Source organism: Pipra filicauda, unplaced genomic scaffold (genome assembly GCF_003945595.2).
Source record: "Pipra filicauda isolate LSUMZ 115617 unplaced genomic scaffold, ASM394559v2 scaffold336_size1087642_pilon, whole genome shotgun sequence".
In the NCBI taxonomy this organism is placed as follows: Eukaryota; Metazoa; Chordata; class Aves; order Passeriformes; family Pipridae; genus Pipra; species Pipra filicauda.
The window spans coordinates 195611-217896 of NW_024104461.1; the positions used below are offsets into that span (position 1 = coordinate 195611).

The 22286-nt window shown below is 55.3% G+C and overlaps 3 protein-coding genes across 3 annotated transcripts; all 3 read left to right on the plus strand.

Annotated features, from left to right (window-relative positions):
• The first annotated feature begins 2726 nt into the window (after positions 1 to 2726).
• On the plus strand, positions 2727 to 3745 carry LOC113994726 (leucine-rich repeat-containing protein 37A3-like). The gene is made up of 2 exons (XM_027734093.2): positions 2727 to 3371; positions 3477 to 3745. The coding sequence occupies exons 1-2, from the start codon at positions 2727 to 2729 to the stop codon at positions 3573 to 3575; spliced, it is 744 nt and encodes a 247-aa protein (XP_027589894.2). The 3' UTR covers positions 3576 to 3745.
• A 7117-nt stretch (positions 3746 to 10862) lies between these two features.
• LOC120323753 (leucine-rich repeat-containing protein 37B-like) lies at positions 10863 to 12991 on the plus strand. The gene is made up of 6 exons (XM_039384033.1): positions 10863 to 11436; positions 11687 to 11758; positions 12160 to 12231; positions 12406 to 12477; positions 12679 to 12759; positions 12931 to 12991. The coding sequence occupies exons 1-6, from the start codon at positions 11243 to 11245 to the stop codon at positions 12968 to 12970; spliced, it is 531 nt and encodes a 176-aa protein (XP_039239967.1). The 5' UTR covers positions 10863 to 11242; the 3' UTR covers positions 12971 to 12991.
• A 44-nt stretch (positions 12992 to 13035) lies between these two features.
• Positions 13036 to 18617, plus strand: LOC113994725. Its single transcript, XM_027734091.2, has 9 exons — positions 13036 to 13098; positions 13717 to 13791; positions 14207 to 14328; positions 15456 to 16600; positions 16703 to 16795; positions 17258 to 17313; positions 17722 to 17785; positions 17882 to 18050; positions 18293 to 18617. Exons 4-9 carry the CDS (start codon positions 15494 to 15496, stop codon positions 18298 to 18300), a joined length of 1497 nt encoding a protein of 498 aa, XP_027589892.2. The 5' UTR covers positions 13036 to 13098; positions 13717 to 13791; positions 14207 to 14328; positions 15456 to 15493; the 3' UTR covers positions 18301 to 18617.
• Positions 18618 to 22286: the final 3669 nt, after the last annotated feature.

The following is a 22286-nucleotide window of genomic DNA, read 5'->3' on the forward strand; positions in this document are numbered from 1 at the left end:
CCAATACATCCCGTTTTCTGCAGCCAGAGTGTCCTGTGAGACGGGGGAAGCGCCTGTGTGTGTGTGGATGTTCCCGTGTGTGTGTGGGAGGGAGGCTGTGCTCGGGTGTCCAGTGCCAGCAGCGGGACTGTGGTTTGAACTGGCAAGTACTGAACCCCTGGGATGGAGCTGGTGGGTTAAACCCCACCGATGAAGACTCTGTCTTTGGACAGCACAAGGGTGTGGAGGTAGCTCCATCTCCAAGGCAGAACTACATGTGGACAAACAAAGAGCACAAGAAGAGAGGCAACCAATCCTGGGTTGGCCAAAATCTGCTTTTCTACCAGGCATTGGGCCCTGCCAAAGCCCAGGGAGAGCCCACAGGCAGAGAAAGCAAAGCCCAGCAGGGTCTAAACAGGAACCTGGATTTTCTGTCTGACCCGCTGGTTAACAACGGCCCCGCTGCAATCAGCAGGGTAGAGGACAGGGCTGAAGGAGAGCCTTCCTCTCGAGGTGGGCACTTCCCCCTCCTGCCTGACACCAGGGAGACAGCCTGGAAGCAAGAAGAGGAAGGCTCCAGGCTCCTCAACAAGCCAGGTAGCCCTGAGGGCCCAGACGTTTTGCCCGTTCCAGGAGAGGTCTTGGAAATCGTGGTCCATCATCACCTGGTGCCAGACAAAGGCCCGTGGACGTTCATGGCCCATGTGGAACAAGCCCTGAGGACGGACTGCAGCCTGCCCGGGCTGCAGCTGGCCTGTGCCAAGATGGTCTCCAAGACTGAGCTGCTTCTAAGTCTGTTCAGCAAGAGACAAGAGAGCGAGGGAGCCTCTGCTTTCACGAGACAGTGCTCCAGCCCCTGTTCCAATAGAGGAACTGCTGAGACTTTTTTCGGGTGCTATTTCCTTAACTGTTATCTTCTTAGCAGTAAGAAAACAGGATCTAAGGAAATAACCTAGGAAATAGCCAAGGAACCAGGGTCCAATGGAATAGCCAAGGAAAGAACAGAAAGGAAACAGCATCTATTTCCTTGACCCTTTCCTAGAATGTTCTTTTGCTTCCGTGCTATTTCCTTGGATGTGTTTTCCTTGCTGTTCTTCTGTAGTAAGGCAGCTTTGACCTTGAGCTACAGCTGTGGCCTGGCAAAGGGACAAGTAAAACCTCATGAAGGAAGAAAGTGTGAGAAAGAGAAGAAAAACAGCTGCAGAGAGAGGAATGTGTTTGGCCATGAGAAGAGATGCCGGTGAGCTGTCAGTAGACAGGATGGGGGGCGTGCACAGAAGCTAGAGACCAATTATTGATGAGATACAGACCCGCGAACAAGAACACTTAACCAATGACATGTATTATATTAGTGCGTGGACAGAGGAAAAGTAAATAAAAAGAACAAGTTTGTTTATAATGAAATCTTTTGGCCTGCCAAGCTGCAGTCTGAGAGCATCATTCAGGCCACCGTCATTATTCCAGGTGGAAGAAGTTTGAGGAACTGCCTTTGCCCAGCCCCAAGATGCTCCTGGCCGGACGCTGCCCTGCCTCCAGCACCCCAAAATCTGTGCCGCTGACTCCGTGAGCCCTCTCTGCAGAGAGGATGCTGCAGGCGGCTGCCGTGCTCAGGACACCCTGAGGAGCCTCCCTGGGACCTGGGAATGGGGGTGGGATGCCCTGGGACCCTCCAAGCTTCTCCCTGGGGCCATGGGAACAAGGGATGCCTTCGGGAACCCCATTGCCTCTGCCTGGGTACTGGGAACAGGGGTGTGGGAAGAGGGAGGTGGGATGCCTTTAGGACCCCCATAGCTTCTCCCTGGGAACAGGGGGGTGGGATGCCTTTATGTCCTGGTTTGAGAGCCCCAAAATGCAATTCCCGAGTCCAAGCCCCCCTCCCACATCTCAGCCCAGTGTGAGATGGGTTTTCCAAACACAAGACAATATGGGGGGAAGGGGATTATATTACAATGAGTACACAAATATATATTATAATACATCATATACATAACCTTAACTATCTCTCCAATGATAAATCAGTATTTACAATGGATCACTCTCTTCACCTTCCAATAAAAGTCCGATCTGCTTGTGAAATGTTTATATTTTGCAAGAGCGCTGACTGGTTCAACCCCAAGGGACACCACCCCCTTGGGAGTTACCATTTTTTAAATTCCCACACTTTAGAACCTCCACAGCTTCTTCCTGGGTCCTGGGGACAGGGGGGTGAGAAGAGGGAGACAGGATGCATTAGGACCCCCATAGCTTCTCCCTGGGGACCTGGGAACAGGGGGGTGGGATGCCCTGGGCCCTCCAAAGCTTCTCCTTAGGGAATAGGAAGGGGTGATCCAGGCAGCCCCAGGTGTCCTGAGCAGCCGCTGCCGCCGCGCAGGCTCCGGAGCGCGCAGCCTTGCCAGGGCTGCAATGTCCAGGGGGTCAGCTCGTGTGGCAGGGTCCCCTCCCCGCAGCCCCTTTTGTCCAACTGTTTTGTCTTTCCCGGTTGGGAATGCTTTCCCAATACATCCCGTTTTCTGCAGCCAGAGTGTCCTGTGAGACGGGGGAAGCGCCTGTGTGTGTGTGGCTGTTCCCGTGTGTGTGTGGGAGGGAGGCTGTGCTCGGGTGTCCAGTGCCAGCAGCGGGACTGTGGTTTGAACTGGCAAGTACTGAACCCCTGGGATGGAGCTGGTGGGTTAAACCCCACCGATGAAGACTCTGTCTTTGGATAGCACAAGGGTGTGGAGGTAGCTCCATCTCCAAGGCAGAACTACATGTGGACAAACAAAGAGCACAAGAAGAGAGGCAACCAATCCTGGGTTGGCCAAAATCTGCTTTTCTACCAGGCATTGGGCCCTGCCAAAGCCCAGGGAGAGCCCACAGGCAGAGCAAGCAAAGCCCAGCAGGGTCTAAACAGGAACCTGGATTTTCTGTCTGACCCGCTGGTTAACAACGGCCCCGCTGCAATCAGCAGGGTAGAGGACAGGGCTGAAGGAGAGCCTTCCTCTCGGGGTGGGCACTTCCCCCTCCTGCCTGACACCAGGGAGACAGCCTGGAAGCAAGAAGAGGAAGGGTCCAGGCTCCTCAACAAGCCAGGTAGCCCTGAGGGCCCAGACGTTTTGCCCGTTCCAGGAGAGGACTTTGAAACCACGGTCGATCGTTCCCTGCGCTTGCTGGTGCCGGACCAAGGCCTGCGGGTGTTCGTGGCCCACATGGAGCGAGCCCTGAGGACGGACTGCAGCCTGCCCGGGCTGCAGCTGGCCTGTGCCAAGATGGTCTCCAAGACTGGGCTGCTTCTAAATCTCCTCAGCAAGAGACAAGAGAGCGAGGGAGCCTCTGCTTTCACGAGACAGTGTCCTGTGGAAAAGAACATCTCCAGACACACAGCCTTGGAGGAGGGCAAGGAACACACAGGGCAGGTAGGAGAGCTGCTGGGCACTGCTGGATGTGTCCTTCAGGGCACTGGGGAATGGAAGGAGCAACCCTCTCTCCCCTGCTGATCTTGTCTCCTTTCCTCCCTCCAGAAACGACAGCCCAGGGACAAAGAAATATCGTTTGTGGTACTCCTGTCTGCCGTCACCACTGTTTTTGTGATGCTCAAGTGTGTCCTCCATGTAAGCTAATAACTCCTTTGACAGACAGCTGTCAGTCAAGCCCTGCAGCTGCAGAGCCCAGTTGAGGAGCCCCGTGCACGTGCCGGGTAGCACAGGAGATGTTTGGCCAACCCTGGAGCTTGTGGCAGCATCCACACCCCCAGCTCAGCAGGGTTCAGCCTGCTTGGGGGAACCTTGTCCTGGCCTCCTTCCCTACTCCCCCCAGTTTTGCTTTGCTCTCCTGCCTTCAGCCATGCAGCAATGGCGTTAGGAGAGCTTTTGCTCTCTCTTGTTTTGCAAAGTATGGCAAGAAAACTCTGGTGTTACATGTCTCCCTTTCTCCTTCCCCAGTTGTGCTTCCCAACCCCGATGCCGTAGGAAATCATTGCTGAGAAGGTAATTACTCCCTGCCCCTGCCACTGCTGTGCCACCAACAGTCTTTCCTCTGAAGAGCAACTCATCCCCAGGCCCCCCAGCCGTGCGGGAGCCGCTGCCAAAGACTCCCCTGCCTGTGTTTAAAACACGTTGCTTTTGGGAGAGACCCAGCAAAGGAGCCCAGAGTGGGAGCGATGGGCACACATGTCAGAGCACATCCCAACCAGCCCTTCTCTGCACCGCTGATGGGGTGGGGTCGGGCTCGGGGGGGTCCCCCATTGCTGCCACCACAAGGAAATCCCTCTCTGCTCCAGTTCCCAGCAAGACTCTCCTCTGGGGACGGCTCTGCCCTATTTCTCCCTGCCCTCCTCCCCAGAGAGGCTCTTAAAGAACTTGCTCCCATCCTTTCCAGATGCCTTTCCCACCCAGGGCTCATTCCCAGCCACGCCAGCCAGCGCTGTCCCTTCTGGGGCTCCCCAAATTCCTCAGGCTCTGCTGAAACACCTGCCAGAAGCAGGGAGAGGTGCTGGCACTGCTGCTGCCCTCCCTGGCCAAACCTCCCTGTTCATGGACTGGGAGCAGGGAATTCTGTGGAGATGATGCCCAAAAGCCTTTTTTTCCCCCGTCTGCCTTGCAAACTCCAATGGTTTGCCCTGCTGGAAATGTCACTTCCCGACTCCTCCAGTGGCTGCTTCCCCGACAGGGCAGGGCACACAGAGCCTTTCTGCCCTCAACCACCATCAACAGCTGCCTTCACTTTTGATCCTTATTTTCCCTTTGGATTTCTTCAGGTTCCTTGAGAAACTTCAGTGGAGAGGGAGGAAGAAGGAGTACAGCGAGGGAGAGGCTGTAGAGCAGGGAAGGGCAGGGAGCACATTCCAGTGCTGCCCCTCTGCCCACACTGCCTGCTCATCCTCACCTCTCCCAGTCATTCCTCTTCATGGCACTTTCCAGACAATGCCCAAGCTCAGCCAAGCTGAGTTGCTCTTTGTTCAATACATCATGGATGTCCTTGATGCCAAGGAAAAAGCATTCCGGAAAGCGATACAACATAAAGAAGGCCCGTGAGGGACTTTCAAGGAGGTGAGGAGGAAGGAAGAGCAATGGCAGTGCTTGTTCTCTAACTCCTGTTCCAGTCCAGGAACTGCCCAGGCTTTCCTTGGATGCTATTTCCTTGACTGTTATTTCCTTGCTCTTGCTGCAGAGGGAAGCCCAAAGCAGCCCAGGGAAGCAGCCACAGTGGGGCAGTGCCGGCAGCCCAGGACGAGGTGCCTGTGCCCAGTCACTGCAGTGCACCCCCAGAGCCGGCGCACTTATCCCTCCCCACAGAGGAGGCTGTGGGCACCCCAAAGGAGGCATCAAGCCCTCAGTCTCTTCTTCATCCTCTGTGCCAATGTTTCCCCCTGCATCCAATAAAAAATAGAGATTCCCCTATTTCTCCTCTGTTGATGTCTGTGTTTTCCCTCAAGTCCCAGCCAAAGCTCCCTCCTCAGCTGCTGTGCTTCCCTGCCAGCTTGTCCTCTGGCACATGGGCACAACCTGTTCCTGTCTGTGCCCTAAGGTTTCCTTCTTGGAGAATGTCCAGTCTTCCTGGACTCCTTTGGCCCTCAGGGCAGCGTCCCAGGGGACCCTCTCAACCAGCGTGGGTGGATTGACTCACCCTGGGGAACTCCTCAGACTGGACAGACCTTCATCCACAGCATCACTGTCCCAGCCCTCAAGGTGCAAATCCACCTCCTGGGAAGGTGAGACCTGCTGGAAGGGGATTTGCTGCTGCCCCAAGCAGGGACTTGTTTCCATTCCTGGCATCCCTTTGCCCTGCTCCCTCACACCCGCCTGGCTCCCAGGCTGACGGTTGGAGACTTTTCACTCCTGATGCCCCTGCACACCCTTGGGAGCTGAACTGAGCGGTGGAAACGGAGACGGAGCTCTTGGTGGACCAGGGAACCCCTGGGAGAGGAGGGAAATGTTCAGGAGCCACAATTGGGAAGTTTATGGGCAATGGTATTTCCCACCACTCAGTGGCTCCTGTCTCATTCCTCCAGGCAGCCTCGTCCCTCCCTGCAGCTCTGGAGGACTTTGTGACTCCCGAGCTGCTGCAGGGCAAAAAGGGCTTCCGAGGTGAGAGGATTTCTGACACCAGCTGGACACTGAGCCTGCCTGAGGGGCCGGTGTCATCGAGCATGGCCATCATCTCAGAGAGGGTTAAGGCACAACCTTGTGAGACAGCTTTGTTCAATGTGGCTCTGAATAGCCTTCCCATAGTTGTCAGGGTGTGTGAGAGAGGAAACAGAGACGTGAGGAGGAATTTCTGCATGGCGAGGGTGGTCAGTCCTTGGCATGGGCTGCCCAGGGAGTGGTGGAGTCCCCATTGCCGGGGTGTTCAAGAAAGGCCTGGAGGTGGCAGTCAGGGCTCCGGTGTAGCTGACAAGGTGTTGGCCGGTCCCAGGTTGGCCTGGATGGTGTTGGCGGCGTTTTCCCCCGTCCGTGGTGCTGTGCCCCTGGGCCTGGAGCCCGCCGTGCCCAAGCGCTGCCCGAGCCGGCCCGGCCCGACCCGGTTGCCCGCGCTTTTGTGCTGAGGGCGGGGGGGGGCGGCTCCCGGGGCCGCCGCGCTGAGGCGGAGCTGCCTCTGAGGCGCAGCTGCGGCGCTTCCCTGCCGAGGCCGCGGCGCCTCTGCTGGCGCTGCTGGGGGGCTTCTGGGCTTTGGCCGCCGTTCCCAAAGCTCCCCTCGGCTTCTTTGGGACGGGGGTCCCTCCCGGGGCCGCCGCGCTCAGGTGGAGCTGCCGCTCGTCAGGGGCTCAAGGCTCCCCGCGCTGGGCCGGCGGAGCGGCGGGGCTGGGGCTCCCCTCGGTCTGTGCCGGCGACAGGTCCCGTGAATAGACACGGCCCTGCTGCAATAACAACGGCCCCGCTGCAATCAGCAGGGTAGAGGACAGGGCTGAAGGAGAGCCTTCCTCTCGAGGTGGGCACTTCCCTCTCATCCCTGACGCCAGGGAGACAGCCTGGAAGCAACAAGAGGAAGGGTCCAGGCTCCTCAATAAGCCAGGTAGCCCTGAGGGCCCAGACGTTTTGCTGGTTCCAGGAGAGGTCTTTGAAATCGTGGTCCATCATCACCTGGTGCCAGACAACGGTCCCGTGGGTGAGGGAATGGGACCGCAACACTGCACAAATGAGCCCAACAAGGCAGAAGGTTGGGGTGCAATGGCAATTTATTGCGGCAGAGCAGGGACTTACATAGGGTCTGGGTCAGAAGGGCTTGGTAACAGGGGAGGAGCATGAGATTGACATCCCAGGGCATAACAGGACAGGAGAACTCAGGAAGGGAGGAGGAGCGTGGGAGGGGTCGGGCATTAGGGCCCAATGGGGACTCACCCGCACTGCAGCACTGCTCAGCCAATCAGTGCGGGATGAGCGGGAAAATGAGGGAGCGAACAACTTATGGCGGGAAAACAGCTCTGGGCAAGCCTGGCCATGCCCCGGGCTATCCAGGAAAATGGGGTTAATACAATCATATGAGGAAAACACACCAAACAATGTTTAAAACTGGCTATAAACAAGCAAGTCCATAAGATAGAGTCCTGTCATGCGCCATAAATTTCTCTCCAGGCTTTAAAACGTTCCCAGTCACACTCCTCAGCACAAGATGGTCTCCAAGACTGACCCGCTTCTAAGTCTTGCTGCTTAGCAAGAGGCAAGAGAATGAGGGAGCCTCTGGTTTCAGGGGCCAATGTCTTCTACAAGAGAACATCTCCAGACACACAGCCTTGGAGGAGGGCAAGGAACACACAGGGCAGGTAGGAGAGCTGCTGGGCACTGCTGGATGTGTCCTTCAGGGCAATGGGGAATGGAAGGAGCAACCCTCTCTCCCCTGCTGATCTTGTCTCCTTTTGTCGCAGGAGAAACCAGAGACCTTGGATGACACAATCACACTGGTGGTGTTGCTGTCTGTCCTCGCTGTCATTTCTCTGACGCTGACGTGTGTCCTTACTGTAAGCCAGTATCTTGTTGGAGACACAGCTGTCAGTCAAGCCCTGTAGCTGCAGAGCCCAGTTGAGGAGCCCCGTGCACGTGCCGGGTAGCACAGGAGATGTTTGGCCAACCCTGGAGCTTGTGGCAGCATCCACACCCCCAGCTCAGCAGGGTTCAGCCTGCTTGGGGGAACCTTGTCCTGGCCTCCTTCCCGACTCTCCCCAGCAAAGCTTTGCTCTCCTGCCTTCAGCCATGCAGCAATGGGATTAGGAGAGCTCCGGGAACTTTCCAGGGTGTGCCCAAGCTCAGCGAAGCCGAGTTGCTGTTCCTTCAATACATCAGGGATGTCCTTGTTGCCGAGGAAAAAGCATTCTGGAAGAAGACACATTAGGAAGAAGTCAAGTGACGGAGAAAAGCCTTTCAAGGAGGTGACCCAGACATCAGGAGGAATTTCTGCATGGAAGGGCTGTTCAGGCATTGGCATGGGCTGCCCAGGGAGTGGGAGTCCCCATCCCTGGAGGTGGTCAGAGAAGGCCTGGACGTGGCACTCAGTGCTCCGTTGTAGCTGACAAGGTTGTGGTTGGTCCTGAAGCTCAAGCACAAACAAGGAGCACAAGGAGAGAGGCAGCCAGGATTGGGTTGGACATAAACAGGTTTTCAATGAGGTGTTGGGCTCTGTGAAAGCCCAGGGAGCTGAACAGAGCCGTGGAACAGAGTGGGAGCTCCTGGTGGCCCTGGGAACCCCATGCGACATTGGAATTCAGAAATGTATAAGAACTGAGAGTATGTACAAGACAGAAACTCCCTTTAGCTGAGCCGAGTGATTGAAGGAAACAATGAGGAGGGGAACTGAGGCCCCCAGCCAGGCAACACCCAGTTCCTTTTTAAGCAGGTGCATTTTGGCAAAATGATGAGCGATGCATCTCAGAGCCGATTAAAGACTGCCTGATTACTACAACTCACAAATTGAGTCTTAGAAGTTTCTTTGATGTGCTGCTTTTAGGCAACCCTGGCACAGGAGGGAAATGTTCAAGAGTGCCACCTGGAACGTGTTTGGGTGAGGGCATTTTCTGCTGCTCAGTGCCTCCTGTCTCATTCCTCCAGGCAGCCTCGTCCCTCCCTGCAGCTCTGGAGGACTTTGTGACTCCCAAGCTGCTGCAGGGCAAAAAGGGCTTCCGAGGTGAGAGGATTTCTGACACCAGCTGGACACTGACCCTGCCTGAGGGGCTGGTGTCATCGAGCATGGCCATCATCTCAGAGAGGGTTAAGGCACAACCTTGTGAGACAGCTTTGTTCAATGTGGCTCTGAATAGCCGTCGCATAGTTGTCAGGGTGTGTGAGAGAGGAAACAGAGACCTGAGGAGGAATTTCTGCATGGCGAGGGTGGTCAGTCCTTGGCATGGGCTGCCCAGGAGTGGTGGAGTCCCCATTGCCGGGGTGTTCAAGAAAGGCCTGGAGGTGGCACTCAGGGCTCCGGTGTAGCTGACAAGGTGTTGGCCGGTCCCAGGTTGGCCTGGATGGTGTTGGCGGCGTTTTCCCCCGTCCGTGGTGCTGTGACCCTGGGCCTGGAGCCCGCCGTGCCCAAGCGCTGCCCGAGCCGGCCCGGCCCGACCCGGTTGCCCGCGCTTTTGTGCTGAGGGCGGGGGGGGGCGGCTCCCGGGGCCGCCGCGCTGAGGCGGAGCTGCCTCTGAGGCGCAGCTGCGGCGCTTCCCTGCCGAGGCCGCGGCGCCTCTGCTGGCGCTGCTGGGGGGCTTTGGGGCTTTGGCCGCCGTTCCCAAAGCTCCCCTGGGCTTCTTTGGGACGGGGGTCCCTCCCGGGGCCGCCGCGCTCAGGTGGAGCTGCCGCCTCTCATGGTCCCAACGCTTCCCGCCCTGCGGGGCTGCGGCTCCCTCAGCCTCTCCTGGCGGGAATGTCGAGCTTTCCCCGGTTTTCCAAAGCTCCCCTCGGTCTCCCAGAGCACTCGTGTGGTGGGTTAACCCCGGCTCGATGGCGGGTGCCCTCCAAAGCCCCTCTGTCACCACCCTGCGCAACTGGACAGGGCAGAGAAAATACAGGGAAAGGTTCCTGAGTTGAGGACAGGGAGAGATCACTCAGCGATTGCCGTCATGGGCAAAACAGGCTCAGCTTGGGGATAGTAATTCAATGTATTGCCAACAAAATCAGAGGGGCATAATGAGGAGTAAAATAAATCTTAAAAACACCTTCCATCACCGCTCCCTCCCTCCCGGGCTCTGCCTCCTCCGCGCCAGCGGCGCAGAGAGACGGGAATGGGGGACACGGTCAGTTCATCCCACCTTGTTCGGCCACTGCTCAGGGACAGGAGCCAGAGTCCTTTCCCTGCTCCAGCACAGGCTTCCCACAGTTCACAGCCTCCTTCAGGCATCCACCTGCTGCAGCGTGGGCTCCTCCACAGGCTGCAGGTGGATCTCTGCACCCCCACGGTCCTCCCTGGGCTGCAGGGGCACAGCTGCCTCAGCAGGGTCTTCACTATGGGCTGCAGGGGAATCTCAGCTCCAGAGCCCGGAGCACCTCCTGCCCCTGCTTCTCCTCTGACCTTGGGGTCTGCAGAGCTGTTCCCCTCACAGATTCTCACTTGACTCTGGCTGCAATTACATCTGTGCAATAACTTTTTTTCCCTTCTTAAGGATGTTATCCCAGAGGCATTACCTCCATTTCAGATTGGCTCAGCCTTGGCCAGAGGCATGTCCGCCCTGGAGCTGGCTGGCATTGGATCAGCTGGACATGGGGGAAGCTTCCTGCAGCTTCTCACAGAAGCCACCCCTGTAGCCTCTCCTCCGCTACCAAAACCTGGCCACGCAAACCCAATCCAAATGAGAATGGCTTCACACTGACTGAGAACAGGGTTAGATCGTGTATTGGGGGAGAATTCTTCCCTGTGAGAGTGCTGAGGCACCAGCACAGATTGCCCAGAGAAGCTGTGGCTCCCCCATCCTGTCCCTGAAGTGTTCAAGGCTAGACTGGACAGGACTTGGAGCAAAGTGCTCTAGTGAAAAGTGCCTCTGCCCATGGAAGGGGCAGGGGGGACTGGATGAGCCTTAAGGCCCCTTCCAAGCCAATCCATTCCAGGATTCCATGGGTTTATGGCTCTGTGGCAGAGTCATTTGGTGACAGGCTCGCCTGAACTCCAGTCGAGCTGTGAGCTCTGATGCAGCACCACCACTGTGACATCAGCATCCCCACTGTGACAAGAGCATCCCCACTGTGACATCAGCATCCCCACTGTGACAAGAGCATCCCCACTGTGACATCAGCATCCCCACTGTGACACGAACACCACCAAGGCAAGCCCTTCTTTCTGCATCCCAGCCGACTCCAGCCAGTCGTGGTTCGCCATGGACTTGCTGACACGTGTCGTGTGTGCTCTGCTCCTGCTGGCCCTGCTGCTGGCAGTGACTCCCTGCCCAGGAGAGTCCAAGGAGCTGTGCCCGCACCCCTGCCGCTGCCAGAGGCGTGGACTGCTGGACTGCCGCCACGCCGGCCTGGCCACCGTGCCCCCGGCCACCCGCCGACGGGCCCTCACCGTCCTGTGAGTCCTGCCTGCCCCACACCCCCCCTCCAGCTTCCCCTGCTCGCCTTCTTAGTGCTGGAAAGCCCAGCCGGGACAGCCGGCAGAGTCACTGCCAGGAGACACGGTGCCTTTGGGGGGTTGTGCTGCACTGGGAGGGTGAAGCCAGGCTGGCCAAGCCGTGCCTTCTCCAGGGAAATCCCACTTCCAGCTCAGCAGCCAAATGGGCAGGGGAAGGGCTTTTCCTCAGGGGTCTGTTGTTCCTTTGCAGAGATTTCACTGGCAACTCGATTGCTACTTTGGATGAACAAACATGGAAGGAATACCCCTGGACTGAGACTCTGTAAGTGCCTGGCAGCATTTCAAATGCCCGCAGTTGGGGTGTTTTCCATCCTTTGGTCTGGTTTTGGAGCAGCAGCACCACAGAACTCCTTCCCAAGTGAAGTCAAAGTTGGGCTGCTCCGCACGGAGGGCTGTGACTCCCCAGGCCTTCCCAGGATGCCAAGAAATGCCGTGAGCTGTGTGCCAGGCACGGGACCGTCCCCGTGGCTGTTTGCCCAGGGATCAGGCTCCGCTCAGCTCCAGCCAGCCAGGAGCAAGGGCCTGCTGGCCATGAGTGGGGACCATCCCTGCAGGGACCCCAAGAGTTGCTTCAGGAAAGCTGCCGCAGGGTATTTTCCCAGGAACATGCCATTGCCTGCGGTGGAGCGGCTGCTCTACCATTGTCCGTTTGTGTCATTGCAGAGTCCTCAGGGACAATGAGCTGCAGGCAGTGAAGAGCCATTCCCTGGAGGGGCTGTTCCTGCTGAAGCACCTGTAAGCACTGGCCCCTGCCCACCATGCCGGGCTACTGCCTCCCCCTCCCTTGGGGCCCTGCTGCTCAGCCCAGCCCTGGGCAAGTGGCCTTTGTCCTCCCGGCTTCCAGCCTGCAAATGCAAGTCAAAAGGACAGTGCCCATGGAGTGAACATTTTGTCTTCTCATTGCAACAGGGACTTGTCTGGCAATAGGATCCTGTTGATTGAGGAAGGTGCTTTTGAGCCACTGCCTTTCCTGAGGCTTCTGTGAGTCAGGAAGTTTCTTTGTGGTGTCTTTAGTGAAATCTTTCTGTTTAGAACCCTTTCTGTGTTAGAAAATGCTCCTGTTTTCAGCACAGTCACTACATGTCCCCTGGTAAAAGCACATTTCCTCCAAAGGGATCCTCCTTTGCCCCAGCATCCTGTAGGACAGACCCGATTGATTTCTGTCATCTTCTCTTTCCCCAGAAACCTCAGTGGGAATGGCCTCACACAGATCCACAGCAGCACTTTCCAGGCATGGCACGGGATGCAGTTTCTAGAGGAGCTGTAAGTGGGACAAGGTCCAAAGGCCCATCAGAGCCAGACCCCGCAGGGACACTGGGGCAGAGCTGCTCTGCCCTGTGTAAAGTACTGAATCCCACTGTGGATGTCAGCCAGGGAGCACCAGGAGTCTGCAGCCGGAAAGCCCCTTTCCCTCGACCTGCTTCTCTTCTCCAGGGCTTCCTTGAACCAGCCAGGCCATCCCCACCTGCCCTGACCCACAGAGCTCACGTCCTTCCCATCACCCCTCACAGCTCTCTGCTGCTTTTTCAGGCTCCTAAGCCACAACCCCCTGACCGTGATTGCTGACACAGCATTCTTCAAGCTGCCTTCAGTCAACTATCTGTAAGTATTGACTCCTCTGGAGCAGATCAACAGAGATCTTTGTGTCTCTCCAGTAGCCTGTTCTCTGGAAGCAGAGATCCAGGAGCAAAGTTCCCTCTTCTCCCAGCCTCTTTGTGCTGGAGGCACAACTGTCCCCGGCACTGGCAGAACAAGTCCAATCAGTTGTGGTGTGTCCCCAGCTGCAAAGCACCCAAGCAGCTGGGACAGAAACTTTCAGAAACGAGAGACCTTCCAGGTCTGGGGCCACAGAGTGGCCAGAGGGCTCTGGGAATACTCCAGTCCTGTCTGAGCACTGGTGGCAGCAGTCCGGGGCTCCTGCCTCCTTCAGGGACTGGAGCTGCCCCCAGGGAAGAGCAGGAGGGTTTGGAGCTGGAGAATCCTTTCTGTTGGCATCTGTCTGCCCCGAGAGCTGCAGGGTCCCCTCCTGATTGCCAGGCCATGGTTTGGAGCAGGGCAAAGCAGAAGGCCGGTCGGGTCTTGAATGGCTTGTCTTTGATTAGGCAGAAGTGGATCCCTCTGCCAGCACCCCCACGCTCCTCGGGGGCCTGGGCTTGCTCTCAGAGCAGAGCTGTGGGAATGTCACCTGAAAATTGAATGTGGTCTTTGAAATGCTCGCAGGGACCTGAGTGCAACTCAAGTGACTCCGCAGACGTTGCTGCTGCTCCTGCAGACAACAGTGCACTTGGAAACCCTGTGAGTAGGTGGGACTGAGGGCCAGCCACCAGCAGAGCCTCAGTGCTGAGACAGGGGGTCTGCCTGGGAAACAAATCCCTCTCCCTAAATCACAACAACCCCAGGAAGCTTTAGGGTTCCTGTTGACTTCTGGGAACCTCCCAACCTCACCAGCTCCAAGGCAGAATTTCAAAGGGGGGTTTAGATCACGGCGGGTCTGTTTCTCTCTCTCAAATGTTTTTTTGGGACCAGTTCCACTTTCAAAGGAAAAATCACGTTTTTGGTGTTTTGGGATTCACGTGAGGGAATTTTTCCAGAGCTGTGGCAGACATGGAAGCACATCCCCCAGGCCTTATCTGTGTGTTGGCCCCCATGGCCTCAGAGACATGGATTGGGACGCTGGGTTTTCCTCCAATCAATAACCTCTTGTCTTTAGCAAACTGCCCAAGGATGTGGCCTGCTGCCTCTGCCAGGAGCATGCCAGCACCGAGACCCCGTGCAGGACCATCCAGTTCCTCTGTGAGAACCTGTGCAGCAGCAGCAGTGCCCAGTGTGCTGGTAGGTGTCCTGCTGAGCTTGGGGTAGCCCTCAAATGTGCCCAGTTGCCTCCAGCTTGAGGAGATGCTGCAGCACGGCCCCGTTTTGGGGCAATTCCTGATCTCCCCTTGGAGAAGACTTGGAACAAGCACGGGTTGGGAAGTTCCTGGTCATTCCACATATCTGGTGGGTCAAATACTGTCTGGATAAGAAAGAGCTCTCTGGGCTAAACAAACACAGGAGCTTCCAACCCACCCTGTGCATGTGGCCAAGGAAAGCAGGCCTGCCCTGTGCCCTTCCCAGCCACTGCTTCTAACCCCCAATTTCCCCTGAGAACCTCCTGAGCCTTTCCAGTGCCACCATAGCTTGGCCAGTCACAGCTCAGGGGCCAGAGGGGTCCCAGACCCAGCACACGTGTGGCCAAAGGGTGCAGCAGTGTTTGTGCTGCTCTGGCACAGTGACGTGGGCCCCAACCTGCCCCAAACCCACCCTGGGAAGCCCAAGACCCAGAAGGAGCGTGGATGCCCCTCAACAGGCTCTGCAGGCTCTGTGTCACCTCCCTGCCCATGTGCAGGAGAGAGGGCAGGAGCCCCCATGTGCTTTGCAGGGCATTAGATGAACACCAAACACTGTTAGTGCCTCAGCAGCCTCTGGGCTGATCTTCAGTCTGGGCTCTCTCTCTCTTCACTGGCTCCTGCAGAGTCTCGGGGTGACCAACCACCCCACCCAGCCATTGCCCCAGCCCAGGCACAGCCTGCAGCTCCTGCTCCACGTGAATTCCACAACCCCATGCCAGGCTTGATTCTGCTTGCCAGGCTCACTCGGACTTTCAAAGCTTTCTGGGGAATTTAGAAACCCAGCACTGGCTCACATTGAGCTGTGGGAGAGTCTCCGACAGCAAACCCATTTCCCTGGGATGTTTCCCTCCCATCCAAACAGAGCCCTGGGAGACACCAGAAAAGAAACATCTCCTGTTCTGCCCTGAGGGGACAATCAGAGTGATTTAAGGAGTCTCCTCCCCTCCCCAACACATCCACCACTCCCCTCACCCACTCCCTTGTCTCAGAGAGGAGCTCCTGCTGCTCGGGGGAAACCTCTGCCCCTGTGTTTGTGCCGAGTTGCTGATCTGCTGTCTTGGTGTTCTCCAGCTCACACAGGTCCTGTGGCACAGACACAGGGAGAAGTAATGGAAGTGGAGCCCTCCGGAAAAGCAAAGAGCAGCCCAGTATTGAACCTCAGGGCCAAGCAGCCTTCGCTGGGAGACCATGGAACTGTAACTCTTGGGGTTGCCCTGACCCTGAGCAGCACTGAGGGGGATGTCAGCAGCCTCAGGGATTCCAGATCAGATTCATATCCCCCTGAGCACCTCTCCAGGCAGGAAGGCAAAACAGCTGCTGATGAGCTGATGTTTGAGGTCAAGAATAATCTGCACAAGGCAGAAGAGGAGGAGGAAGCCCCATCTTCAAAGCAGAACTATGGTTGGACTCAGAAACAGCACAACAAGAAGGCCAGCCAGCAAAAGCAGCAGGACTCCCATTTGAACTGGCAGGCATTAAACCCTTGGGATGGAGCTGGTGGGTTAAACCCCATTGATGAAGACTCTGTCTCTGGACACCACAAAGATGTGGATGTAGCTCCATCTCCAATAAGGAAATACATTTGGAAAACGAAAGAACACAAGAAGACCAACAGCCAGTATTGGGTTGGCCAAAATCCACTTTTCTACCAGGTGTTGGGCCCTGCCAAAGCCCAGGGAGAGCCCACAGGCAGAGAAAGCAAAGCCCAGCAGGGTCTAAACAGGAACCTGGATTTTCTGTCTGACCCGCTGGTTAACAACGGCCCCGCTGCAATCAGCAGGGTAGAGGACAGGGCTGAAGGAGAGCCTTCCTCTCAAGGTGGGCACTTCCCCCTCCTGCCTGACACCAGGGAGACAGCCTGGAAGCAACAAGTGGAAAAGTTCAGGTCCCTCAACAAGCCAGGTAGCCCTGAGGGCCCAGACGTTTTGCCCATTCCAGGAGATGTCTTTGAAATCACGGGCTACCATCACCTGGTGCCGGACGAAGGCCTGCAGATATTCCTTGCCCGTGTAGAACAAGCCCTGAGGACGGACTGCAACCTGCCCAGGCTGCAGCTGGCCTGTGCCAAGATAGTCTCCAAGACTGAGCTACTTCTAAGTCTGCTCAGCAAGAGACAAGAGAACGAGGGAGCCTCTGCTTTCACGGGCCAGTGCCCAATAGATGAGAACATCTCCAGACGCACAGCCTTGGAGGAGGGCAAGGAACACAGAGGGGAGGTAGGAGAACTTCTGGGCACTGCTGGATGTGTCCTTCAGGGCAATGGGGAATGGAAGGAGCAACCCTCTCTCCCCTGCTGATCTTGTCTCCTTTTGTCCCAGGAGAAACCAGAGCCCGTGGATGACACAATCACATTGGTGGTGTTGCTGTCTGTCCTCGCCGTCATTTCTCTGACAGTGGTGTGTGTCCTTAAGGTAAGCCAGTATCTTGTTGGAGACACAGCTGTCAGTCAAGCCCTGTAGCTGCAGAGCCCAGTTGAGGAGCCCCGTGCACGTGCCGGGTAGCACAGGAGATGTTTGGCCAACCCTGGAGCTTGTGGCAGCATCCACACCCCCAGCTCAGCAGGGTTCAGCCTGCTTGGGGGAACCTTGTCCTGGCCTCCTTCCTGACTCTCCCCAGCAAAGCTTTGCTCTCCTGCCTTCAGCCATGCAGCAATGGGTTAGGAGAGCTCTGGGTGTTCATTCACGTTCCAGAGGCAGGGAGAAGAGGGAAACTGGGAAGGAAGGACAGACTCTTTTAAAAATTGTGGCTGCTGGCACAGACTTGCACGTGTATAGAATGGGCTGGGTTGGAGGAAGAACCTTTTGGCCTCTGTTGTTTTGCAGAGTATCACAAGAAAACTCTGATGTTACAAGTCTCCCTTTCTCCTTCCCCAGCTCTGCTCCCGACCCTGTGCAGTGTTTTGCCGATGCCTGTGCACTGTGTGGAGAAGGTAATTAATTACTCCCTGCCCGTGCCACTGCTGTGCCACCAACAGTCTTTACTCTGAAGAGCAGCTCATCCCCAGGCCCCCCAGCCGTGCGGGAGCCGCTGCCAAAGACTCCCCTGCCTGTGTTTAAAACACGTTGCTTTGGGGAGAGACCCAGCAAAGGAGCCCAGAGTGGGAGCGATGGGCACACATGTCAGAGCACATCCCAACCAGCCCTTCTCCGTGCCAGTGATGCTCGCCCCTGGATGGCTTGGATGAGCTTGGCCAGTCAGTGCCATCCCTGCTGGGGCTCCCAGTCTTCCTGAGGCTCTCCTGAAAGGCCCCCTGAGCAGGGAGAGGTGCTGGTCCTGCTGCTGCCCTCCCTGTCCAAACCCACCTGCTTCTTTTCCTGTTTTTTTCTCCTGTTTTCAGTTTCCTTGTAATTCTGCGACAGAAGTGGAGGAAGAACAAGTACAAGAAGTTAGAGGAGGTAGAGGTAAGGGCAGGGAGCAGGTGCCAGTGCTGCCTGTCTGTCTGCACTGCCTGCTCATCCTCACCTCTCCCAATCCTTCTCTTCCATGGCACTTCCCAGGGCTTTCCTGAGCTCAGCGAGAGTGATTTGCTGCTGGCTCAATACATCATGGATGAGCTTGATAAAGAGGAGGAAGAATCCCAGAAAGAGAGACAGCAGGGGAACACAGATGCCTCCCAGAAAGAGACCGAATGTGAAGAACTTCACCTGCAAGAAGGTGGAGAAGTAAGTGGGATGCCAATGCTCCAACCCCTGTTCCAACAGAGGAACTGCTGAGACTTTGCTTGAGTGGTATTTCCTTAACTGTTATCTTCTTAGATGCTGCTTCCTTTTTGTTATTTCCTTGGCTATTCCCTTGGAACCCAGTTCCTTGGCTGTTATTTCCTTAGATCCTATTTCCTTACTGCTATTTCCTTGACTCTTTCCTCGAATGTTATTTCCATGGATGTGATTTCCTTGCTGTTATTCCAGGTGGATGAAACTTGAGGAACTGCCTTTGCCCAGGCCCCAAGATGCTCCTGCCCAGACGCTGCCCTGCCTCCAGCACCCCAAAATCTGGGCCGCTGACTCCGTGAGCCCTCTCTGCAGAGAGGATGCTGCAGGCGGCTGCCGTGCTCAGGACACCCTGAGGAGCCTCCCTGGGCACCTGGGAATGGGGGAGGGGGTGGGATGCCCTGGGACCCTCCAAGCTTCTCCCTGGGGACCTGGGAACAAGGGGGTGGGAAGAGGGTGGTGGGATCCTTTAGGACCCCCATAGCTTTTCCCTGGGGATCTGGGAACAGGGGGTGGGAAGAGGGAGGTGGGATGCATTACGACCCCCATAGCTTCTCCCTGGGGACCTGGGAACAGGGGGGTGGGATGCCCTGGGCCCTCCAAAGCTCCTCCTTAGGGAACAGGAAGGGGTGATCCAGGCAGCCCCAGGTGTCCTGAGCAGCCGCTGCCGCCGCGCAGGCTCCGGAGCGCGCAGCCTTGCCAGGGCTGCAATGTCCAGGGGGTCAGCTCGTGTGGCAGGGTCCCCTCCCCACAGCCCCTTTTGTTCATCTGTTTTGTCTTTCCCAATACATCCCGTTTCCTGCAGCCAGAGTGTCCTGTGAGACGGGGGAAGCGCCTGTGTGTGTGTGGCTGTTCCCGTGTGTGTGTGGGAGGGAGGCTGTGCTCGGGTGTCCAGTGCCAGCAGCGGGACTGTGGTTTGAACTGGCAAGTACTGAACCCCTGGGATGGAGCTGGTGGGTTAAACCCCACTCTGACAACTCAGTTTTTGAACAGCACGAAGATAAGGAGGAAGGACCAGCTCCAAGGGATTTTTTATCAAATACACCCCCCCCAACCCATCAACCTCATGATTTGGTGAGCTTGGTGCCCCTTCCCATTGCTTGTCCTGCCTCTGAGTTTCATTCGTCACACCACGCTACAGAATTTTATTTATTTTAATGAAAAACATGTTTGAAATGAAAAAGATTCTTTGTTTTACATAATGATAATGCTCCAATTACTTATAGTTGGGGTTCAACACCTCTGGCTCACTTGGCACAAAAGTCTCAACACATTACTACAATACTTAGGCTTATTTCTTTAAAACAATTTTCACTTAGAGAAATACTTTTCCTGTGCCTGTGCAAAAGACTGTCAGTCCCACAGCTACTCCTGCTGGTAAGACGCCTTCCACTTCCAGCTTTTTCCCATGGATTCGAGGGACTCTGAGCCATATGTGGGTTCCTGCAGGGAGGGCTCGTTCCTTTTGTTGTTCTGGAATTGCTACACACACCTGCTATTCTGTCTAAATACTTGTGCAGCTCCACTGGTTCCAGATATAGATGACCTCAATAAGTTGACAGGAAAACAATTTTTCTCCAAAGCCAGCATATATTTGGGGTCTTAATTTTAGCAACATTAGGTTTATTGCTCATTTCTTTCTTTGTTACATATCTGGAAGAAAAGCAAATGTTGTTTATGACGCACGTGGCGTCTCATGGAGTTCAAATTTCATCCCTAATCAAACACTGCAAAACTTTTGGAAACGATGTGAAGGCAGAGCTGCTCTAATTCAGTGGCATCATCAAAACTGAGATCAGACAAAACTTCTTTGAGCTCCAGCTGTTCCCAAGACAATTCATTGACCTGCAAAGAGAAATCAAGGGCAAATTTCCCTCCCTAAAACAAATTTTATCTTCATCCCTCTGCACCTGGAAACATATTTGTACCACGTACAAGGGGCAGTCTCCCTGAAATTCACCACTCAGGAACATTTCTGCTTTGGAAAGGTTGACTGACACCCAGCAAGTCCTTCTGAATTCCCTTTCCATCAGTCTGGCTGGTGCTTTGTGGAGAGTGAGTGCTCCACAGAAGGGGAGTGAGAGGGCAGGGAGGTGAGGGATGACTGCTGGGAGAACAGAGGTTTCTGTTTGACTCTGCTGCTTGCTTCTCTTACGGTCAGGACCAGTTAGGTCAGCTCTCCATGGGTTTAAAAGAGGCTAGATAGCAGGGGCTGTACAGAGGAGAATGTGAAGAGAGAACAAACCAGGAGACATTTCGTCTCCTGGACTTATAAAAAAAATTGTGATGGATATTAGTTATGTCACACTCCAAAATACTCCAGTTTTGCTGCTACTCTTCAGTAAGGAAGGGAGCCAGTTCTGCCCGTGGACACCAGGTGACTCAGTGTCACCAGGTGGAACAAAGTGTCACAAGGCTGGTCAGACACTGCTCCAGGAAAACTGCAGGAGGAATGAACCATGGAATATCCTGAGCTCGAAGGGACCCCCAAGGATCATCGAGTGCAGCTCCTGTCCCTGCATGAGTCACCCCAACAATCCCACCGTGTGTCTGAGAGTGTTGTCCAAACACTTCTTGAGCTCTGGCAGCCTTGGGGCCTGTTCCAGTGCCAGAGGCAGCCCCGGGGCTGGTTCACCACAGGAGCAGCTCCAGAGAGGCCAAGACCACCCTGGACTTGGCTCCTTTCAAGCCAATGTGCAGACAAGAAATTGCAAAACGTCCCTTTTTGTGGGAAAAATGGAAGCAAATCAGGGTCACAATAAATGACACTACGAGTGCAAGCAGTGATGGAGCTGAGTGCTGGCAATGAGCTACAACCACCCAGGGGATTTGGGGACACTTCTCTGTGCCCTCATTTCAGCTACTCCAATAGCAGAGGAGCAGGACCCAAATCATGACCCTCACAAGCCAGGGCTTCCCTTGCTGTCGTTGCCATGAGGGTTGTGCTGAGAAATGCCTGTACCTGCCCAGGTAAGCTGGGTAACCTGGACAAAAAGCCTCCCCAGATAAGCCATGGTGTTTCTAGATGGAGTGAAATGAAAATCCCCTGCTCAGGGCTGGCTCGTTGGTATGGTTTGGAGACTTGGCAGGGAGCCAGCTTCAAACCTGGCCATGCTGTGCCCCCTCCTCACCAGCCTGGCTTACGTAACAATCGTAGGGAATACTGGGTAAATCTGGGCCCTTCCTTGGTTACAAACTGCTCACCAAGGAAGGCCTCGACCAAACTGCCACACTCGTGCTGGGGCTGGCCCACAGAACCCACCCCCCCAAGCACCACGAGCAGTTTTACCATGGTACTGAGGTATTTTTGTTCAGATCCCACAATCACCTGCAGGGATTCTCCAAAGCTTTTACCAGTCATTCCCCCTGGGTAAAAGGAAGCTTGCAAAGTGTGTTTTTAGATGTGGAGTTTGATTTATTTAAGAACTTATTAAAAAATCATTTGATTTAACCTACTGTGGCTTTACCAGGATTTTCCCTCCCACAGATTCCATAAAGAGCAGCCCTGGATGCTATCATGTGTCAGACTTGTCAGGCTGCCCCGTAACAATCCTGTACCCTAAATGAATGTTTTTCCATCCCATCTAAAATATATATGTGCATTTCTGCACAAAGATACCCCCCAAAAGTAGTTTTACTGTACACTTCCAAGATGTAATTTCTTCTCAGGATTTAAGCTGAGGCAATTGCAGCATCAAGGAGTAAATAGTCTCTCTCCATGTTTCTTGTAGACCCACTTCAGGCCACAATTAGGTCACCCTGGAGCCTTCACTTTTCCAGGCTGGATCCTGACTAAGAGAATCCCAATTTTCTTACTCATCCTCACCCCCACCTGCCTCCTGCTTTCTGCTGTGCTTTGTGTGGATTTACTATTCAGTGAAGTATTGGCACAGCATTTTGCAGGCAAATTAATGGGGTTTGGTTCCAGCTCTTCCACCTTGTGCTCAGCTCTGGGCACTTTTGCTGGGAAGACTCCAAACTGGCCATGGAATTGGGGCTGGAATCCCCCCTGGGCTAGCCCAACACCCCTGTGGTGGAGACAAGGGAACTGAAAAATTATTTAAAACAAACCAAAAAAATAGAGGAGAAAAAAAGGGAAGGATTTAAAAATAAATTATTAGTGTGGTAGCAGCACATTTAGTAAAGCCTTCAGTACAGATGGGGAGGGCTGAGGCCTTGCCTCGAGGGGGAG